Raw genomic sequence first — 16,035 nt, 5'->3', positions numbered from 1 at the left:
CAACTGCTAGACAGTATAGGAGAATCTAAACACTAGTACGGCTAGCATTAACCGGACAAAGACTAACAACGTGGCTGCTAACCTACGGCCTTATCAACAAAGTTGGCCTATATATAGCCTTACCGACGATATCCTATCTAAGTTCTAGATTTGGATTAATTTTAAGTATCAGCTTAAGCAGCACTGCTGTTAAGCTGGGAGGGTGTGTCGATTCAGGTTGGATTTAGCCTATACCCCCTGTTTCAGTTACATACCCCCCCCCTGTACCTGCATCTACTTTATATATATATAGCCTCTTTTTCCACATAGATTAATCTTTACACGAGTTCTTCCTTTCTTACAATCGGTGCACGGACTACCGATCGACACATCTCCTGCTCAGGCTCTGGCCTAGATCCAGCTCCAAATCCAGCCTTAACCGCTGAGCTCATTCTTACTTTCGACCCCGGGCCATATGTCTCCTGCTCGATCAATTCGAATCGTTGGCTTAATGACCAACCTTTGACGACACTACGTCGATACGCAGGATTCGGGTCGAGGATGGCGGTTTCCGTGCGATGCAATTCAGCTGGCGCGGCAGATTGTGCCGGCTTGTGATCAATGATCCCAGATACCTCGCAGTGTGCCATGGCACCGGAACCTTAGCGCCCTTTCGTATCGAACGCTGGGCACGGGCTTGAAGCTTAATAAGAGGATGTATCTAACGTCTCAGACGCAAGGCTGACTGCAGCCCCCAATACAAGTTTCATGTGCTATTTCATCGCCATCAAGACGAAAATGCTTAGGTATTTCTATTTTCATTTCTGGCATTTGAAATCCAGAGATGGACACGTAGCTTTTTTTCCCACCATCAAACAAAGCGCTGCACTTTACTATCTTAAGCAATGAGATAACGTCCTTTGCATGCCGAGACCTAGATCCCTACTGATAAGCATATTGTATATGCTGCTAAGAACAAGAAAGCTGAACAAATTGGTTTTTCTATCTGCTAGAGGAGTGGCTTCATTTTTATGTTATCTTCCCTCTCACACATGCAAATGAACTCCACTTGATTTCACGACGATTGTATAGAAATATATAATCGCTTCTCATGCAAACGAGTATCAAGAGAAGCAGGAGTACGTCAATTTGGAAGCCTCCAGATTCACAAGCATTCCTCAAGCCACCCTCTAATCCACACCGTTTCAATACACACTAGGGTACTTATCCCAAGAGCACGACTCGAAATATACCGATGTCGGAACTAAAAAATCGGAGTGTCGATTACCATGGGACATCTCCGAACCACTCCTGGATTTGCTCTGGCGTGTAGCATCCATTCGGCTGGTCTCTCGCCTCCAACATATTTCCCTCCTGGACTGAGCGCTTACGACGTGTACCAGGACGTTCCCACACTGTCACCAGATTATCACCTTTCAAGTCCACTGCGACAATCTACGTGGCTGATTATTAGCCCTCCGCTCTGCTGTAAAGAGTCCCGACAAAGAGCACTCACCGTATCAATCTGGCCTCCGGGATTCCCTGTTCTCTGAAGAGCTGGCTGCTCCACTCTTCCCCAAATGCCATCCTGCGGAATATTGTCTGTGAAATTGGTCATGACAGTGGCAAATATATCACAAGATATTGCCATGGCCTCGGACATGTGCTCGAAGTATTCGGTTCGAGTGTCTTTGTCCTTGAATATGCAACGCAAACGGTTGTTCTCGTCTTCTAGGTCACCGTTGTAGTAGTCGCAAGGCCACATATCCTGCACGATTTAGTTCCCAAGTCTCGAATTGATTAGGCCGCTGGTGTTGCACGAACCCATATGGTGGTCATGGATGCTCCTCCCGAGTGAGCGAAGCGCTGGGCGATGGCACTCAGCCACGCCGTGTAAAATAAGCACGTCGAAGCTGGGGGTTCGTAGACCTTGTGGTCCATGAAATACTAGTATGTCATATCAGCGATTTTCTCCTCTCCGGCAGGGCATATACATAGATGTATGCGAAGTTACCTGAACCGTATATTTCGAAACATCGTCACAGTCTACACGCGGTTGCAGTCGACCTGGAACTGGCGTCCCATGTCCCACTCTAGCTTGAAACGCTACAATAACGGTGGAAAAGAGAAGTCTGGCGATATACATTGCTAATGTACAGCTTCAATGAAGACTAGTTAATTGCGGTGATGCAGTTCTCTTGGGGAGATTATGCTCTCTTTATATCCGCGATGCCCGCACCATAACGTGCGTTTTCACATCACATGGCCTCATAATTGCTGAGCCATGTGCAGGATTATGTCGAGTAGACCAACTCGCCTCAGACGTGCATTCCAGAGGTCCGGGGTCGAATCCATCTGTGAGAATTTCGCCATCGCAGGGGGCATGGCCACAGGGAGAAGGAGTATGATTCAGCCAACATTGTCGCCGCGATTTTGGTAATTTGCGGCGGCCTTACTTTGATGATACCAGTATTTGTTGATTCTTGGCTGTGTTTGCCTTTGGTTTGGGTACGCTAACGTCTTCATCGCTGACCGCAGGGAATAGAATGGTTCTCTACAGAAATAGATACTCTGAAGTGGACGTAGGATTCCACAAAGGTATCCGTTTTTTTACTCTTAGCACACATGCTTGCTGCCCTCCAAGTCTATTCCCCAAGGATTTCTGCCCTGAATTAGTCATGACAAGGAAATATACGACATATTCCTCTTCTTGTTCCACGGGAAGACGCGAACACGTCTCCGTAGTGACTCAAGAAGCGGCTTGGGGGCATTTGTTGGTTGACTTGTTCCATCCTGTGACTGGATGAAACGGTCAGACCAAACGAACTATAAATCAGCAATGGAGTACTACGCAGTATGATTGCAAGTGAAAGGTTTGGGGTCGACTCATGGAGCGCGCGTCAGCGCCAAGTGATCAGAACACCGATCATCGTAGACAATTTTGCCCTGTAACCAGTAAAAGGTGTCAAAATGGACTATATAGGATCTGAAACAAAACGTAGGAATGGTTGAACGGGCATAAGGCGCGGACAGGATCCGGAGAGTAACTCTTGGCAGTAACTTTACTGTCCGAATCTTCTGCCAAGTTTCATTCTGCCGGTATAAAATTAGTGGCTTAGAGCTTATTTGTTAGAGTCATAACTTAATTTAGCACGGCCTACCTCTCTGCACCTCCACGCCTCCCTCACACCTCTGCGCCTCCCTCTGCGCCTCTACGCCTCTACGCCTCTACGCCTTAATTTCCGCGTCCTTACGTCTTTGTGTCTACATCTATGTCTCTACACCTTTTTACCAAACCCCCATAAAACGTGCAAAGAGAAACATAAGGAGACGCAAGGAGACACGGGCAGAGATACGAGTAGACGCACGAGCAGAGCCAGACGCACGAGCAGAGCCACGAGTAGAGCCACGAGCAGAGACACGAGCAGAGCCACGAGCAGAGCCACGAGCAGAGCTACGAGCAGAGCCACAAGTAGGATGTGGAAAAGTGGAGAGATATAGAGGTGCGAGGCGTAGAGATAGAAAGGGGCGCCTAGAAAGGGAATATCAGAGCTAAGCCTTAATTTACCCCTGTAGATCAACTGAGCACTGTTCATCCAGACCCACCCTCCTGACACACCTTCCTATCTAGGCTGCCCCCTTACTTCTCCCTTTGCTTCTCCCCTTGCTCCTCCCTCTGCTCCTCCCTCTGCTCATGGCTCTACTCGTAGCTCTGCTTGTGCCTCTACTTGTGCGTCTGCTCGCGTCTCTGCCCGTGCCTTGCCCGTGCCTCGCCCGTGCCTCTTTTACAAGGGGAGACGTATAGAGAGAAAGACGCGTAGAGAGAAACGCGTAGGGGGAGAGACCTAAAGCACAAGAAAGAGTAGAAATAGATAACGGGAAAGCTAAAATAGGCCCTGTGTAGTGTCTTGGCTTCCTTTACCGCCTGCTGAGCCGCCGCCGATCAAAAAGATTCGGACAGTAAAGTTACTGCCAAGAGTTACTGTCCGGATCCTGTCCGCATAAGGCGGCCAGCTGACTAGATAGTGTGACTACATCTGCCGGTTGCCCATCTCGATCGCTCCGATGATTACGCCTAGTCGTCTCAGATGATAATCCACCAGGATCCAAGTAAGATTAACAGGATGTACTGTGGCAGTGCAGATGCAGCCTTACCGCCCGTTGCTCCTCCGTGGCTGAGAAAGCACCTCTATTGGCGGGAGTAAGTTCTGCAGTAAGCATGCAATACGTCACAAGCACATCCCGGTGGCGGCGGGGCTCACCTGAGGCGAATGCCCCACGTCTTAAAGTGAGTGGACGACTTTTGAGAAATGCCGCTCGCGCGAAACTGTATTCATACGAGGTGGGCATTAACATCACAACATTTTCGAAGCGGGAACATGTCGCTCTGTTTCTTACAGGCTGTTGCAAAAGCGAACTTGCCAGAAGGCGGAATCACGCAGCAAGAGTTCTTTAATCACTTACTAGCACACTTTCAAGGAGTTCGCCACCCCCAAGACAGTATCTCTAGCATCGGAGACACTTTAGCATCTATTGAGCCGTGGGTGGGCTCGCTTCGTGAGGTGGCTCTAGCATCTGATTACAAGCCGTTGGAAGGTAAGCTGGCCTCCTGATCCCCGCAACCAACTGTGATAAACAGACATAACTAGACACCTCAGACTATGAGGAGATCTTCACGCTTTGTATCAAAGGCAAAACAGACAGCTTCAAGTCCGCTTTACAAGCCCTACGCGGCCAACCCTCTGTGCCCGATCCGCTCCAACCTGCCGCCTGTCTCGCAGCGCAAAAGCAACACCACGAAATCTTGCGTTGCTGTCTCGATAAAGGCGCAGTATTCGACAGATATCTAACTCGAGCAGCGCAGATGGGTGCTCATACACCCGCAATGCTCGAGTTGTTGTATGCGGAAAATTGGACCGATATCCGGCGTTCACCGGACGCTGTACAGCGGCAGATATTGCATTTCGGAGAGGATAGCTTTGAGGCGAAGTGGTTAAAAGAGCACGCGGGAAAAGGAGCATTGGCAAAAGAGCCAGAATCGTCATCTGAGTCGACGAAGAATAAAGGTGGGAACGGCCAGAGTCCTAAGCCAGAGGTGGGGGGCCACGGGAAGGGTCTAGGGGGAGATTCGGGGGGGGGAGCTGGAAGCAGAGACCCAAAGCAAGGACCGAGTCCCGAACAGATTCAGAAGTGGTTTGGTGATGTTCCTTGGTAAGGTAGAATATAGCAAAGCGCCATGCTACTTTGTTAGCATAGAAATCGGAGCCGATACAGGTGGTTATGAGCTCGTATTTGAACTGGTGGATTCGGAGTAAGTGAGAGTTTTACTAGGAAGAATTGTATGTAGAGAGTTGAGGGGGTGGTGGGATTTACATTTATTACGGAGGCGAGCTAGAGGTTAGTACGATGCGTTGCACGCTGGGTTCTTTTTTAGTGGTAAAGAAGATGGTGGGCTTGACTTGCTATCTTAACGTCTTTACTATTTCCCTGTCTTTCCAATATCTTTAATATCGTTACTTGCCCCCCATATTCACTGACTGCCGAGTAACGGCTCCGACCCGAACCAAGTACTAGGCTCAGTCGCCTACACACAAGTTTACTACTGCCCTTTCATGGATTTTGACATAGGAGGCTATTATGCCTACATTCCAGAAGTCTGCTGTTTTATAAATACTGGCTCGCCTTTTAAAAGAGTAAAATAGGTAGGCGAATGAAATTGCTTCCTGAGGACCAAAAGCCACCCTTCGCCGTTTTCCAAGATTAATGTTGCTTAGTTTTAGGGGTGTGATATTATAGACACTAATGTAGTTTTCGCCACTTTGCATTAGCGTTTGAACCACTGGTAGCTTTGATATTGTTGAACGGATGATCAAGTATGAGAAACCCTCTGTCTATTGAAATCTAGTTCTACAACCTCTCTAAATACATAAAGAACGATAGGCAATTGACGACTTCGGTAAACGAACGTAGACCGAACCGTAGACAGAGTCGTAGACCGAGTCGTAGACCGAGTCGTAGACCGGGTCGTCGACCGGGTCGGTGACCGAGACGGTAGTAAGACGGTAGTAAGGACATCCGATGTTCGACAGATATTTATAAAGATGATTAAGTTAAAGGCAAGGTCGGGCGAGGCGTTTATGTAATAACATATGCCCAAGTTTCTATTACTAAAGTCCCCTAAATTGGTCGCATCCAACAAATATCCTGGAAACGTTTTTAGAGACATTAAACATTGATCCGAAGATAGGAAACATGAACCTCAAGCTTTGACTCTTTGCTTAGATCTAAGGTTGTCGTCTAATGTTGCCATTTCTCCTTCTTTTAGTGATCGTTCAAGTTCATCGTATCAAACGCTTGGTACGGGCTTTAACATTAGAGGCACGACCGCAACAGTGCGGAGTCTCTAACGAGGCTCAAACGCAAGGCCGATTCTGTGTCTACCCGGAGGCGTGACGAATCACAATTCCACGATCAAGACGATATCTGCTTCTCACTTCTATTTTTAAACACTGACGTTCGAAATGCGACGATGGACGGCTGCCTTGCTTCCCTTCGAAACTGGTCTCTACGGTTAGCTATATTGAACAGGAAGATGACGTGCTTTGGATGCCGGCATATGGTGGGATTTTAGTTTCAGCCAGACAGGTATCACGAATGACATATAGCTAGCTGATTGATATAGAGACACAGAATTGAACGATTGATCTGCTTGATTCAAGGTGGCTCTAAGAGCCCTAATATACATAAGGAATTGACCCCTTACAGGGGTCCCTAGAGAGTGATGATACAGGTCGAGACTAGGGTAATACAGCCTAATTCTATGGTGGAACAGCACCCGTCTCACCTCTGCAGGTAAGCTACCTCAGTGGCCAACATTTAGAATGAAGTAGCGTGAGGTGCTTTGCTTTTCCTTACAGTTAATTGCGCTGGAAGACGTTGGGGGTGCTGATGTGGCGTACCATGGCTTATGGTTGGTAACGAACGAGATGGGGTTCGCTGTAGATGAAGATGATGTGTGAACGTTGAGACGGATTGCATACAAGACATAAGTACGGAGGTCCCTAACAAAAGTTCTTGCACCTTCCTAATTAGGAAGTTTGGCTCACCGCCCACCGGCAGAATATGAATTTCAACGTTAGACGCATTAAATTCGCTCTTAAAGCTTCAAATAAAAGACAATATATAGGCGATTAATTGATTCATTAATAAGCTATATGTTTTTGAGGTTGCGGGCTCTGCGCGACCGTAGGTTCCTGCCCTATACTGGCTCCTCTACCGACTCTATAAAGTCCTCTAGTTAAGCAGTAACCTCTTATTACTGCCTTCTTCCTATTTTCTTATTAATTGTTTATATAAACGCTTAGTGTTTTAGAGGCTCTAAAGGACGATCTACAGGCGGCTCTAAGGACCTTCCTCTAACGTCTATGTTAATTAAGCTGCTAGGGGAGGCTATGCTATTACCTACGGCCTCCCTAGAGGTAGTAGTAGGGTCCTTCTTCCTTACCTACTTCCTTATAGTTTAATTAACCGTACGCTACCTAATATCTGCTGCTTAGTATTAATCCTCCTACCTATTTAGAGCCCGTTATTCTTACTACTACCGCTCTATAAAGCTAACTTTAAATATTACCTTCTTTATATTTCTGCCCTTTATATTTAGTCGGTTCTAAAGCTTAAGCAGCTAAGGAGGAGGAGGTTTAATAGGTAGTAGAGGCTTAAGGGGAGGCTTATTAAAGGGAGGTTTTAATTAAGTAGGCAGCTAGAGGAGAGCCTATTTAGCTCAATGTTGGCAATACTACTTTAGATTATAGTCGCTATATAGAGGCTCTAGATCTATAAGGTTATACAGTAGCTAAGGTCCTATTTTTATACGCTCTAGAAGCTCTAGTAGCTTAGGCTTATTTAATAGAGGCTCTATTTAATTAACTTAATTAAGGCCTAAAAGTACCTACTATTATATATAAGTAATAACCTAGCGCTAATTAATCTATGCATTTAAGCGCCTTCTAATTATGTTAATAGTTAGCAGTGCCTTTATAATAGTTATTGCCTCCTTAATAGTAAATAACCTCTTTAATATAATATAGAATTCGTTTAATTTAAGCTTAAATTCGCTACTACTTAAGCTCCTCCTAAGCCTTTTGCTATACTCGCTTAGCTTCTACTCTAGTTTTTAGCGCTCCCTTTTATATAGTAACTTATTTAAGATAGGCCTAAGCTAGTTTAATTATATTTAAATTAGGTAAATTACTAGGCTAAAGAAGGCGCTAAAGGCCTACTATATTAAAGTAGATCTACTAGTAATACAATATATAAGATAGAGCTTTATCCTCTTAAATAATAGTATCTAGGTAATTAATCTAGTACTTAATACTAAAAGGAATAAGAATAGGAAGGAGGATAGTAGTAAGGTAGCGATATTAATTAATATCCCCTTTCTTCCTATTTTTTTAAAAGGCGCTATTCTCCTTAGTTATATAGAATTAAGGCTTTCTACCTAGCTTATTATAAAGCCTAAGTTATTATATACTAGTAGTAAGTTGCTAAGATATATAAAGCTCTGGCTTAATCGCTTTATTAATCCTTTAAAGCTTAATCTTTAAAGATCTTCTTCTCTTATATAGTCTTAGGCCTCTATATATAGTAGGGAGCCTTCTAATTATATAACACGCCCTAAAATATAAACTTAGTAGCTTTAGGAAATTAAGATTAAATTACCTTCTTATTTACTTTCTCTTTAGCTAAATACTAGAGCTTATATCTACTTCTTTTATAGCCTAAAATAATACCAGTTTTATTACTTTAGATAATAGCCTTCTAATTATTAATCGTCTAATACTTATATTGCAAGGTAAACTATAGATAAGTGTAACGGAATCCCCTAGAAGGTATATATCTGATAAGACGGTAGGAGGTTTTATCTATATCCTATCTATATCTTAGAAGACATAGTTAGACAGATTAGGGGCAAAAGGTTTTACTAGCGTCTTAGAAGGAATATATAGGAAGCTGGTTTACCTCTAGAGAAGAACTAGCGATTAGTCTCTAAATAGAAGTGGTTAGAAGCATTTGTCCTTTAATATATAAAACTTATTCTACCTTTATCTTACCTTCGACTTACCTTCTACTTATTTGTAATATTGTTAATTAGATAATTATACGTTCTAGTTAGGCTGGCCTCTTACAACGAGCTTCCTTTATCTCTTATAAGAGGCAAGGCTTTCTTATAGGCTTTATCTTTTAATATCTATAGCGTTAAAGAACCCGCCGGATAGTCTAAGTAGAGTAGCCGTACTTAGCAATAATATAGGCGCGGGACTTCTCTCTACTAAATTAATCGGTAGTAACTTTCTTAAGAATTTGCTATTTAAACTCGCGGGTAATTTTAACCTTTAATCTAGTATAAGGAGTATTAATAATATAGCCGTTAAGAATAAAAGGATAAGAGGAAGGGTTCTAGCTACGACTGCGGGCCTTTTTAAAGAGATATTATAGTACTTAGCGCTTAATTTTAGTAATGCGTTTAATATACTTAAGGGTGTAAGAGTACATATATTGGATCCCGCCACGCTTACGACAAGTTCGCAAGCACTCTCTGTCTTTTTAGCCGTATAGTGACGTGGGGGCGGGACACGTTATAAAGGGTCGCTCCTATAGCCTTTATAGCTAGGGCCTGAGCCCTAATCGCGAGCTAATGAAAGCCTATAGTTAGTAAAGCAATATTTAAGCTAGAGGCAGTATGTCCAAGAGTTAGCGTCGCTGCCAGCGTCGCTGCCAAGAGACTGATAACGTAAGCAGTCAGCGAGCCTATAGAGTTATAACAGTCAGTCAGCTATAAGACTGCAGCTAGCTGACAGCTCGCTGCCTTGGTGGTAAGATTTAGTAGTAAGTTAAAGCTTTTGGTAGAAGTTAAGGATATTTAAATCTTCGACTAACGCCAGGCAATGAGAAACCCATGGGAATCTCTCGCTTAGCCATAGCAAATAAAGCATTTTCCCTAATATCTCTACTGCGCCGTTCCCCTATACCACGTATACAAAATACAACGTATATTATATTTCACGCGTCAACCAGGCAGTAGAGCTTCTTCCTCTGCTTCTTCCTCTACTTCTTTATTAAATCCACAATCTACGCGTTACTTAACTCCAGTACCACGTAGTGTTTATAGATTAACTGCTTTCTCCCCTTTTCTAATTAATAATAATACTAAATTAGGCGATTAAGATAATTCTATATCGCAAGAGCCTCCTCTAGCTAACTAGAACTATAGCTATATCTTTCCTATTAATTAGAGAAATCTCTACCTAATAATATATAGTAAAATTACTAGTAAATATAGATATTAAGTTACTAATAAGCAGTTACTATTAAGTAAAGCTCCTATATTACTAATATAGAAGTAAAGAGTAGATCTTTTTTAGAATGGTCCTTTAAGTAAAAAGAGGCTCTAGCTATATAAGCTCTGCTATCTAGCTTAAAGACTAGGTACTTTACTTATAATTAACGGCAATAATTATATTAACGGCTATTTAAAATTAAAGTACAACCTTACTATTAACCCTAAAAGTTATAGTAGTAAAATAGGACTACTAGCCGTAGAAGCTTCTACTTCTACTTCCGTTAATAGTTATAAATACTAGCTGTTCTAGGTAGTTAGCTATATTTAAGCCTATATTAATTAGATAATTCTATAAGATATTACCTTTTATTAAGCTATAAGTCCTTCTACGCGCGCTCTACTAATATTTAACCGTCCTTAGATCTAAGACTGTTTTATAAAGACGCCTATATTACTAAGCAATTGGATTAAAACCGTATTTAAATAGCGACGTATTAATATTAAAGACCTCCTCCTTACTACGCTTAGTAAATTTAATCTTACCTGCGATATCTAGATATCTATAAATGGAATATTACTAATAAGTATAATAGACCCTTAGCCAATACAATTAAAGCAGATTAATATTAGAAGTGGTAGTTAACTAAAGGCCTTTTATTAAGTAGTTTAATTAACTATATTAACTCTAATAGAGCTTTAACTACACCCTAGTTAATAAGCTTAAATATTAACCTTATTAGCTATAAGCTAACTATAGAGGCAGAAAAGCTAGCTTAGTAAGGTAGACTTAATAGAGCTTTATATTTAACTAAATCTAATATAGAAATAGAGCCTCTGGAGTCCTTACTACCGACCATTCTACCTACCTTTTAAGTCTTTATAGTGCGGGACGAATTTGGCTATATTTAGATACCATATTAGGTAAATTAGGGCTAAATTTTAATCGGGCAATGTTAATATTTGTATATAGGGAGGCGCTGCCAAAAATCCGAAATAAAACACTATAAAGTCTATACAAATTTCCTAATTGGGACAGCTAGCTGACAGCTTGACAGTCAGCTTACGTTGTCCAACAGCGAGCGGACAGCGAGCGATCCAATTGACGCAGTCAGTCAGCTATTTTTCTCAAGCTCGCAGCTAAGCTGACTGTTGGACACACTGGCCATATATGCAGCTTGTTGAAGCAGAGGGGCTTGAACAAGCAGATGATGTCGAAAGGCTCGAGATGGAACTCTTCGGAGTCGACAAGGTTGGATAGACTACTGGAGTTTGAGGAAAGGCTTGTTGTGCAGCTGGTTGATGTCGATGAAGCTAGTGAGGTTGAAGAAGATGAAGGACTCGAGGTGGTTGAAGATGAGGAGCTTGAGTAGATAGGGGAAGTTGTGGCAACCGAAGAGCTTGATGAGACTGCCGAGCTGGACGAAATTGACGAGCTTAGTGTCGCTGAGGCTGATGACGATGTTGGTGTGCTATAGATCGACGATGATGTAGAGAAAGTCGATGAAACCGAAGAGAGGTTTGACGATACTGCTGAGAAGCTTGACGCACTGCTCGAAGAGCTTGAGACTGAGCTGGATGTGACTGAAATGCTGCTCAAAGTGCTTGAGGCTGAGCTGGTTGTGCTCGACACACTGTTGGAAGTGGTTGAAGGAGCGGCTTTCTGCTGGTAGATCTCAACGGAGTTGATCTCCAGTAAGCATCGTGAACCAGTCTGGGTTGCTTCCAACGTCAACAACACAGCCCGCCCATCCGTCGCCGGCGCTTGGACAGGTTGTTGCCTGATAATCACATTGGCCGGCCTAGAAGGTGGTATCGAAAACAATTTGGTGGTTCGCAAAGTGTTATCGAAGTCACATCCAGTGAAGTACGCAACTGGCACACCGAACGTGCTCACGTCTGGTGCTCCTATTGTAATGCTAAGAGGAATGGCTGCGCGAGGGAAGAACCACACCTTAAAGGAGGTTCTGGTCCATTCCGTAGCACACACGCCTCCGTTCACAGCATTGAATCCATCTCCATAGCTTGCAGTAGAGATATCATCTACTGCACACCCAGAGCTGGAGGTGCTGACAGTGCGGTTATTTCCGTTCGCAGTTCCTCGCCGAAGGATGGGAGTAGCTTTGCAGTTATCGCCCGAGTGCAAAGAACTTTGTTCTTTTTTATTTAAGTCTACGCCCTTGATAATATCGATCCCTCCGCTGTTTGGCCAACCCGGACCGAAACTCCACCACAGATAGAACCGGGCATGTGAGCGATATCCGCAATGAAAAGATCCTTAGTATAGGCATCCTTGCTCGAGATTCTCGCACTCATTGGAATTAGGTGGAGGAGTATATATATTTATATCATCCACCCTTATGAACGCCGCACCCCCAGACACTGAGGTTAGCCCAAGATTGTGTGTTGTTACATTATCTTTATAGTCAATAAATCCAATAGTAGGATTAGGGTCCTGCGTAGTAGTGTTAGCGTGAATAATGTCCGGTTTGGGAAGAACTAATTATATTCGCCACTCCTAGCCCACGAGATCTACTTACAGTCTAGAAATAGAAATTATTAAAGAAATTATCCCCTTCAAAAGAGTCAATTAACGTATAATTAGTTATAGCACGCTTAACAGAATTAATAAGAGAAAAATAGACAATAAGAAAGGAGTGCCAACTCTTAGAATAAGTAATAGGGACGGTGTCTTAAAGACGAGGGACGAAATATTAAAAGAGTGTATTTAGTTGGTAAGACTAGACTATAGGAATTAAAGAAAAGGATAGAGGAAATTCGAGTACTCTATATTTCTCTTAGCTTAAGTAGTAATATACTATACGCATACCCCTAGAAGACCATTTAATGGTCCTAATAGAGTCTAGCTAGCCACAAGACTTATAGCACGTAAAAGTCGAGAATTTCGCAAGCCTGAAATTTCCAGAAAGGTGCTAAAGGTTTGGCCTCTTAGGCCTAGCTAGTCCAGACTACGGCACAGCTTGCTTGATGTTTTTCAAATATATAAGCAAATTTAGTGACTTAGGGAGGGGGGGGTCGAAGTCGGAACACAATATAGGCGCTTAGTGAGAAGCGAGTTTAAATAGGAAAGAAGCGGTCAAAATACTTACGCTCCTAGCCCGATGGTGGAAGCATTACCATTAGATAATGCCGTGATGGGGTTGTGGCCTATAGCCCGTAGTATTAGCAGCTAAGAATATAAGGAGTAAGCTAGCGACGCCAAGGAATAAAAGTAGCCTTAAAGCCACAAATTTTCCGCTTCTTAGAGGTGTGTAGGCTGCGCTTATAAAACTACCGGTATAAATGCATCCTTATTTCTAGCCTAAGCATATAGGATTACCAATTCCTGGTCAGTTTACCCTTAGATGCGTTATATAGGTAATTAGACAATATACTAAGAAGTAATATTAATAAGGGAGCTTCTTGGCTTTTAATAGATAGCCTACCCGGTTAAAATACTACTAAGTTAGGTTTAGAGGGCTTATAAGGCTTATAAGGCTTATAAAGATAGAGGTTAGGGGCTTAAGAGGTTTAAATCTTTAAAATTCTAGGACGCTATACTAAAAGTCACCACTTTTAAGTTAAAATCTAGTATTCTATTAGTTGTCTTAGTCTAAGCCAAAAGTTAACAACTAAGATAATTTGACCTAAATTTACCGATATTTTCTAAAACTAGCCAACTTTAGGCTAAAATCTTAGTTATAATAACCACTAAACAATTTTATATAATTTTAATGGCGTTTTAATTACCTTAATAAACTTATAAATTTAACATTGCTTAAAATTTAATAAATGCGTTGGTTTGTGCTAGAGCGTTAACTATTAGATTTTTAAGCCTATAAATCTTTATTAGGGTCTAGTAGTAATATAAGAAAACATTAACTAGGGAAGGTTAATAAAGTAGTGCCTTATAGAATGCTATACCCGTATCTTATTCCTTTATCCTCTATAGCTCTTCCCTCCTCTTATAGATTTATCTACTCCTAGTTAAATTCTACAACCCTTAAAAACTACTTTCCTCTAACTCCTCTACTATCTAATATACCGCCCCAATCCTTAAAGCGGAAGCGCGCAGGCTTAATGCCGCCTGTGACGACGTCTAGTAGAGTTAGTCCTAAAAAGCGGCAAATAGAACGGGAAGATGAGATCTCGCCCGCCCAAAGTATATCGCAAATTGTAGGATCTAATCCGTTCGATCTGACCGAGCGAACTACTCTTAGTGCCGTTACGAACTAGTTGGGAAGCTCAAGCCCGAAGTGCGCTGCTAGCCCTATACGTAAAGTATCTATTAAGCTGAGAACCGGTATTCCAACCATCGCTGTTAATCCTATTAGTGGATTGCGCGAGAAGCCTCCGGAGCTAGTTCACAGACTAAGAGATACCCTTACTAATAACTTTAAGACGGGATTTATTCCTGCGTGCCTTAAGGTACATATCTATTAACTGCGATTTGTAACGGTGTAAGTCCTATAACCGGCTAGGTACCCTAATACTGGATAAGGAATTATATATCAACCGAGTCATATATAGGCTTAAGAAGTAGTCAGGCGTTCCAATAGAGCAGTAATACTATGCCCTAAAAGAAGACCTACTATATAAGAGAGACCTCTGCAAAGGTTATAAGAGAGGTGTTTATCGGCAGACGAATGACTAGGAGTATTATTAACTACTATAAGTTGAAGTTCGAGAGAGCCAAATTTGTATATTTTAGTGGCTATAACTTTTCAAGAATGGGTTAGGTCAATCGCTTTAGCTTTAGGATAAATAATTGACAAAAATATACAATGTGTTAGCGTAGCTTGGAGTCGCCTCCTTAGTGTGTTCTGTATATACATAATTAGGTCTACTTAATTTCCCCTTCTATAAGAGTCTTTACTATAGTTGATTTAGGGTCATCCTAAGAAGAAATATCCCTTAGGATGCCCTACCTAAACCTATATTATACTAGTTCAGTCTTAGCAAATCTAGTAATTATAAACTAGAATTACGTTATTTTATTACTATACTAATATATACGTAATCTAGGCAGCTAGGCACTAATAAATTAGACTAAAAATTTCCTGGCGATTCTAAGGGATTATAGATTATAGGGGATTGTATAATCTAAAGGATACCACGTTTTAGATAACCTAAGCGCTAATATAATCGAGTCTATAATTCTGGCACATACCTTATATATAACGAACGATATTATATCTATTCCCTTTTATAATACTTAGGGTAGGGCTAAAGAGCTATTGCCTCAACCCTTCGGCTTTCTCGTTTAACTGTATAATTAGCTATATACGCTATAACTGGGATATTTAGGAAGCGACAGAACCGCAAGTAAATCCTTACAACATGGTTTTAAAACTATACACCAGCCGCTACGACTAGTAATAGTTAGTTATTATATTAGACTAGACTGGACTAGATTTAAACTCAAATCTAGTCTATCTAATTCTTTTAAAGTTTGGCTCCTAGAGCTTTAAGGGAATCTAATACAAATATACACTATAAATAGTAAGTCTTAGCACGATTTTAGTGTTAATATTAGGGGCCACTACTAGTTATATATACCTTAATTACTGCGCGTACGTCCCCCCCTAAAACAGGCTTAGATTCTTCTACTTTAAGTTAAAATATCATATATATTTAACTTATTTTACACCTAAATTATAAAAATTAAAGTGTTAAAATATAACATCTATAATACGTTTGAGATCGTCTTAAGTTAACTG

General features: G+C 41.8%; 5 protein-coding genes across 5 annotated transcripts; 3 read left to right on the top strand and 2 right to left on the bottom strand.

Moving 5' to 3' along the window:
* Positions 1–1,263: 1,263 nt before the first annotated feature.
* Positions 1,264–2,125, bottom strand: K441DRAFT_697265 (uncharacterized protein; the record flags this gene model as incomplete). Its single annotated transcript, XM_067652961.1, has 4 exons — positions 1,264–1,434; positions 1,496–1,747; positions 1,804–1,926; positions 1,994–2,125. 4 exons carry the CDS (start codon positions 2,123–2,125, stop codon positions 1,264–1,266), a joined length of 678 nt encoding a protein of 225 aa, XP_067502567.1.
* Positions 2,126–3,277: 1,152 nt separating this feature from the next.
* K441DRAFT_661817 (uncharacterized protein) lies at positions 3,278–3,635 on the bottom strand (the record flags this gene model as incomplete). The annotated part of the gene is made up of 2 exons (XM_067648937.1): positions 3,278–3,508; positions 3,569–3,635. Coding segments are annotated over 2 exons (247 nt in total), but the record flags the coding sequence as incomplete, so codon positions are not given.
* Positions 3,636–4,301: 666 nt separating this feature from the next.
* K441DRAFT_661816 (uncharacterized protein) lies at positions 4,302–5,586 on the top strand. Its single transcript, XM_067648936.1, has 2 exons — positions 4,302–4,575; positions 4,629–5,586. The coding sequence occupies exons 1-2, from the start codon at positions 4,359–4,361 to the stop codon at positions 5,192–5,194; spliced, it is 783 nt and encodes a 260-aa protein (XP_067502565.1). The 5' UTR covers positions 4,302–4,358; the 3' UTR covers positions 5,195–5,586.
* Positions 5,587–11,526: 5,940 nt separating this feature from the next.
* On the top strand, positions 11,527–11,988 carry K441DRAFT_678330 (uncharacterized protein; the record flags this gene model as incomplete). The annotated part of the gene is made up of 2 exons (XM_067651145.1): positions 11,527–11,661; positions 11,794–11,988. 2 exons carry the CDS (start codon positions 11,527–11,529, stop codon positions 11,986–11,988), a joined length of 330 nt encoding a protein of 109 aa, XP_067502564.1.
* A 2,407-nt stretch (positions 11,989–14,395) lies between these two features.
* K441DRAFT_567315 (uncharacterized protein) lies at positions 14,396–14,758 on the top strand (the record flags this gene model as incomplete). Its single annotated transcript, XM_067643793.1, is given in 2 exon segments — positions 14,396–14,539; positions 14,552–14,758. 2 exon segments carry the CDS (start codon positions 14,396–14,398, stop codon positions 14,756–14,758), a joined length of 351 nt encoding a protein of 116 aa, XP_067502563.1.
* Between the last annotated feature and the right edge of the window lie 1,277 nt (positions 14,759–16,035).

The sequence above is a fragment of the Cenococcum geophilum genome (genome assembly GCF_001692895.1).
Source record: "Cenococcum geophilum 1.58 unplaced genomic scaffold K441scaffold_28, whole genome shotgun sequence".
NCBI classification, from domain to species: Eukaryota; Fungi; Ascomycota; class Dothideomycetes; order Gloniales; family Gloniaceae; genus Cenococcum; species Cenococcum geophilum.
This window is presented reverse-complemented; position numbering and strand designations above follow the sequence as displayed.

What these genes read in the sequence shown, in the direction of transcription:
- K441DRAFT_661816 (XM_067648936.1), top strand. Translation starts at nt 4,359, where the DNA reads ATGTCGCTCTGTTTCTTACAGGCTGTTGCAAAAGCGAACTTGCCAGAA. An exon ending in TGATTACAAGCCGTTGGAAG is followed by an intron (nt 4,576 to 4,628) that starts GTAAGCTGGCCT and finishes AGACATAACTAG; the next exon opens with ACACCTCAGACTATGAGGAG.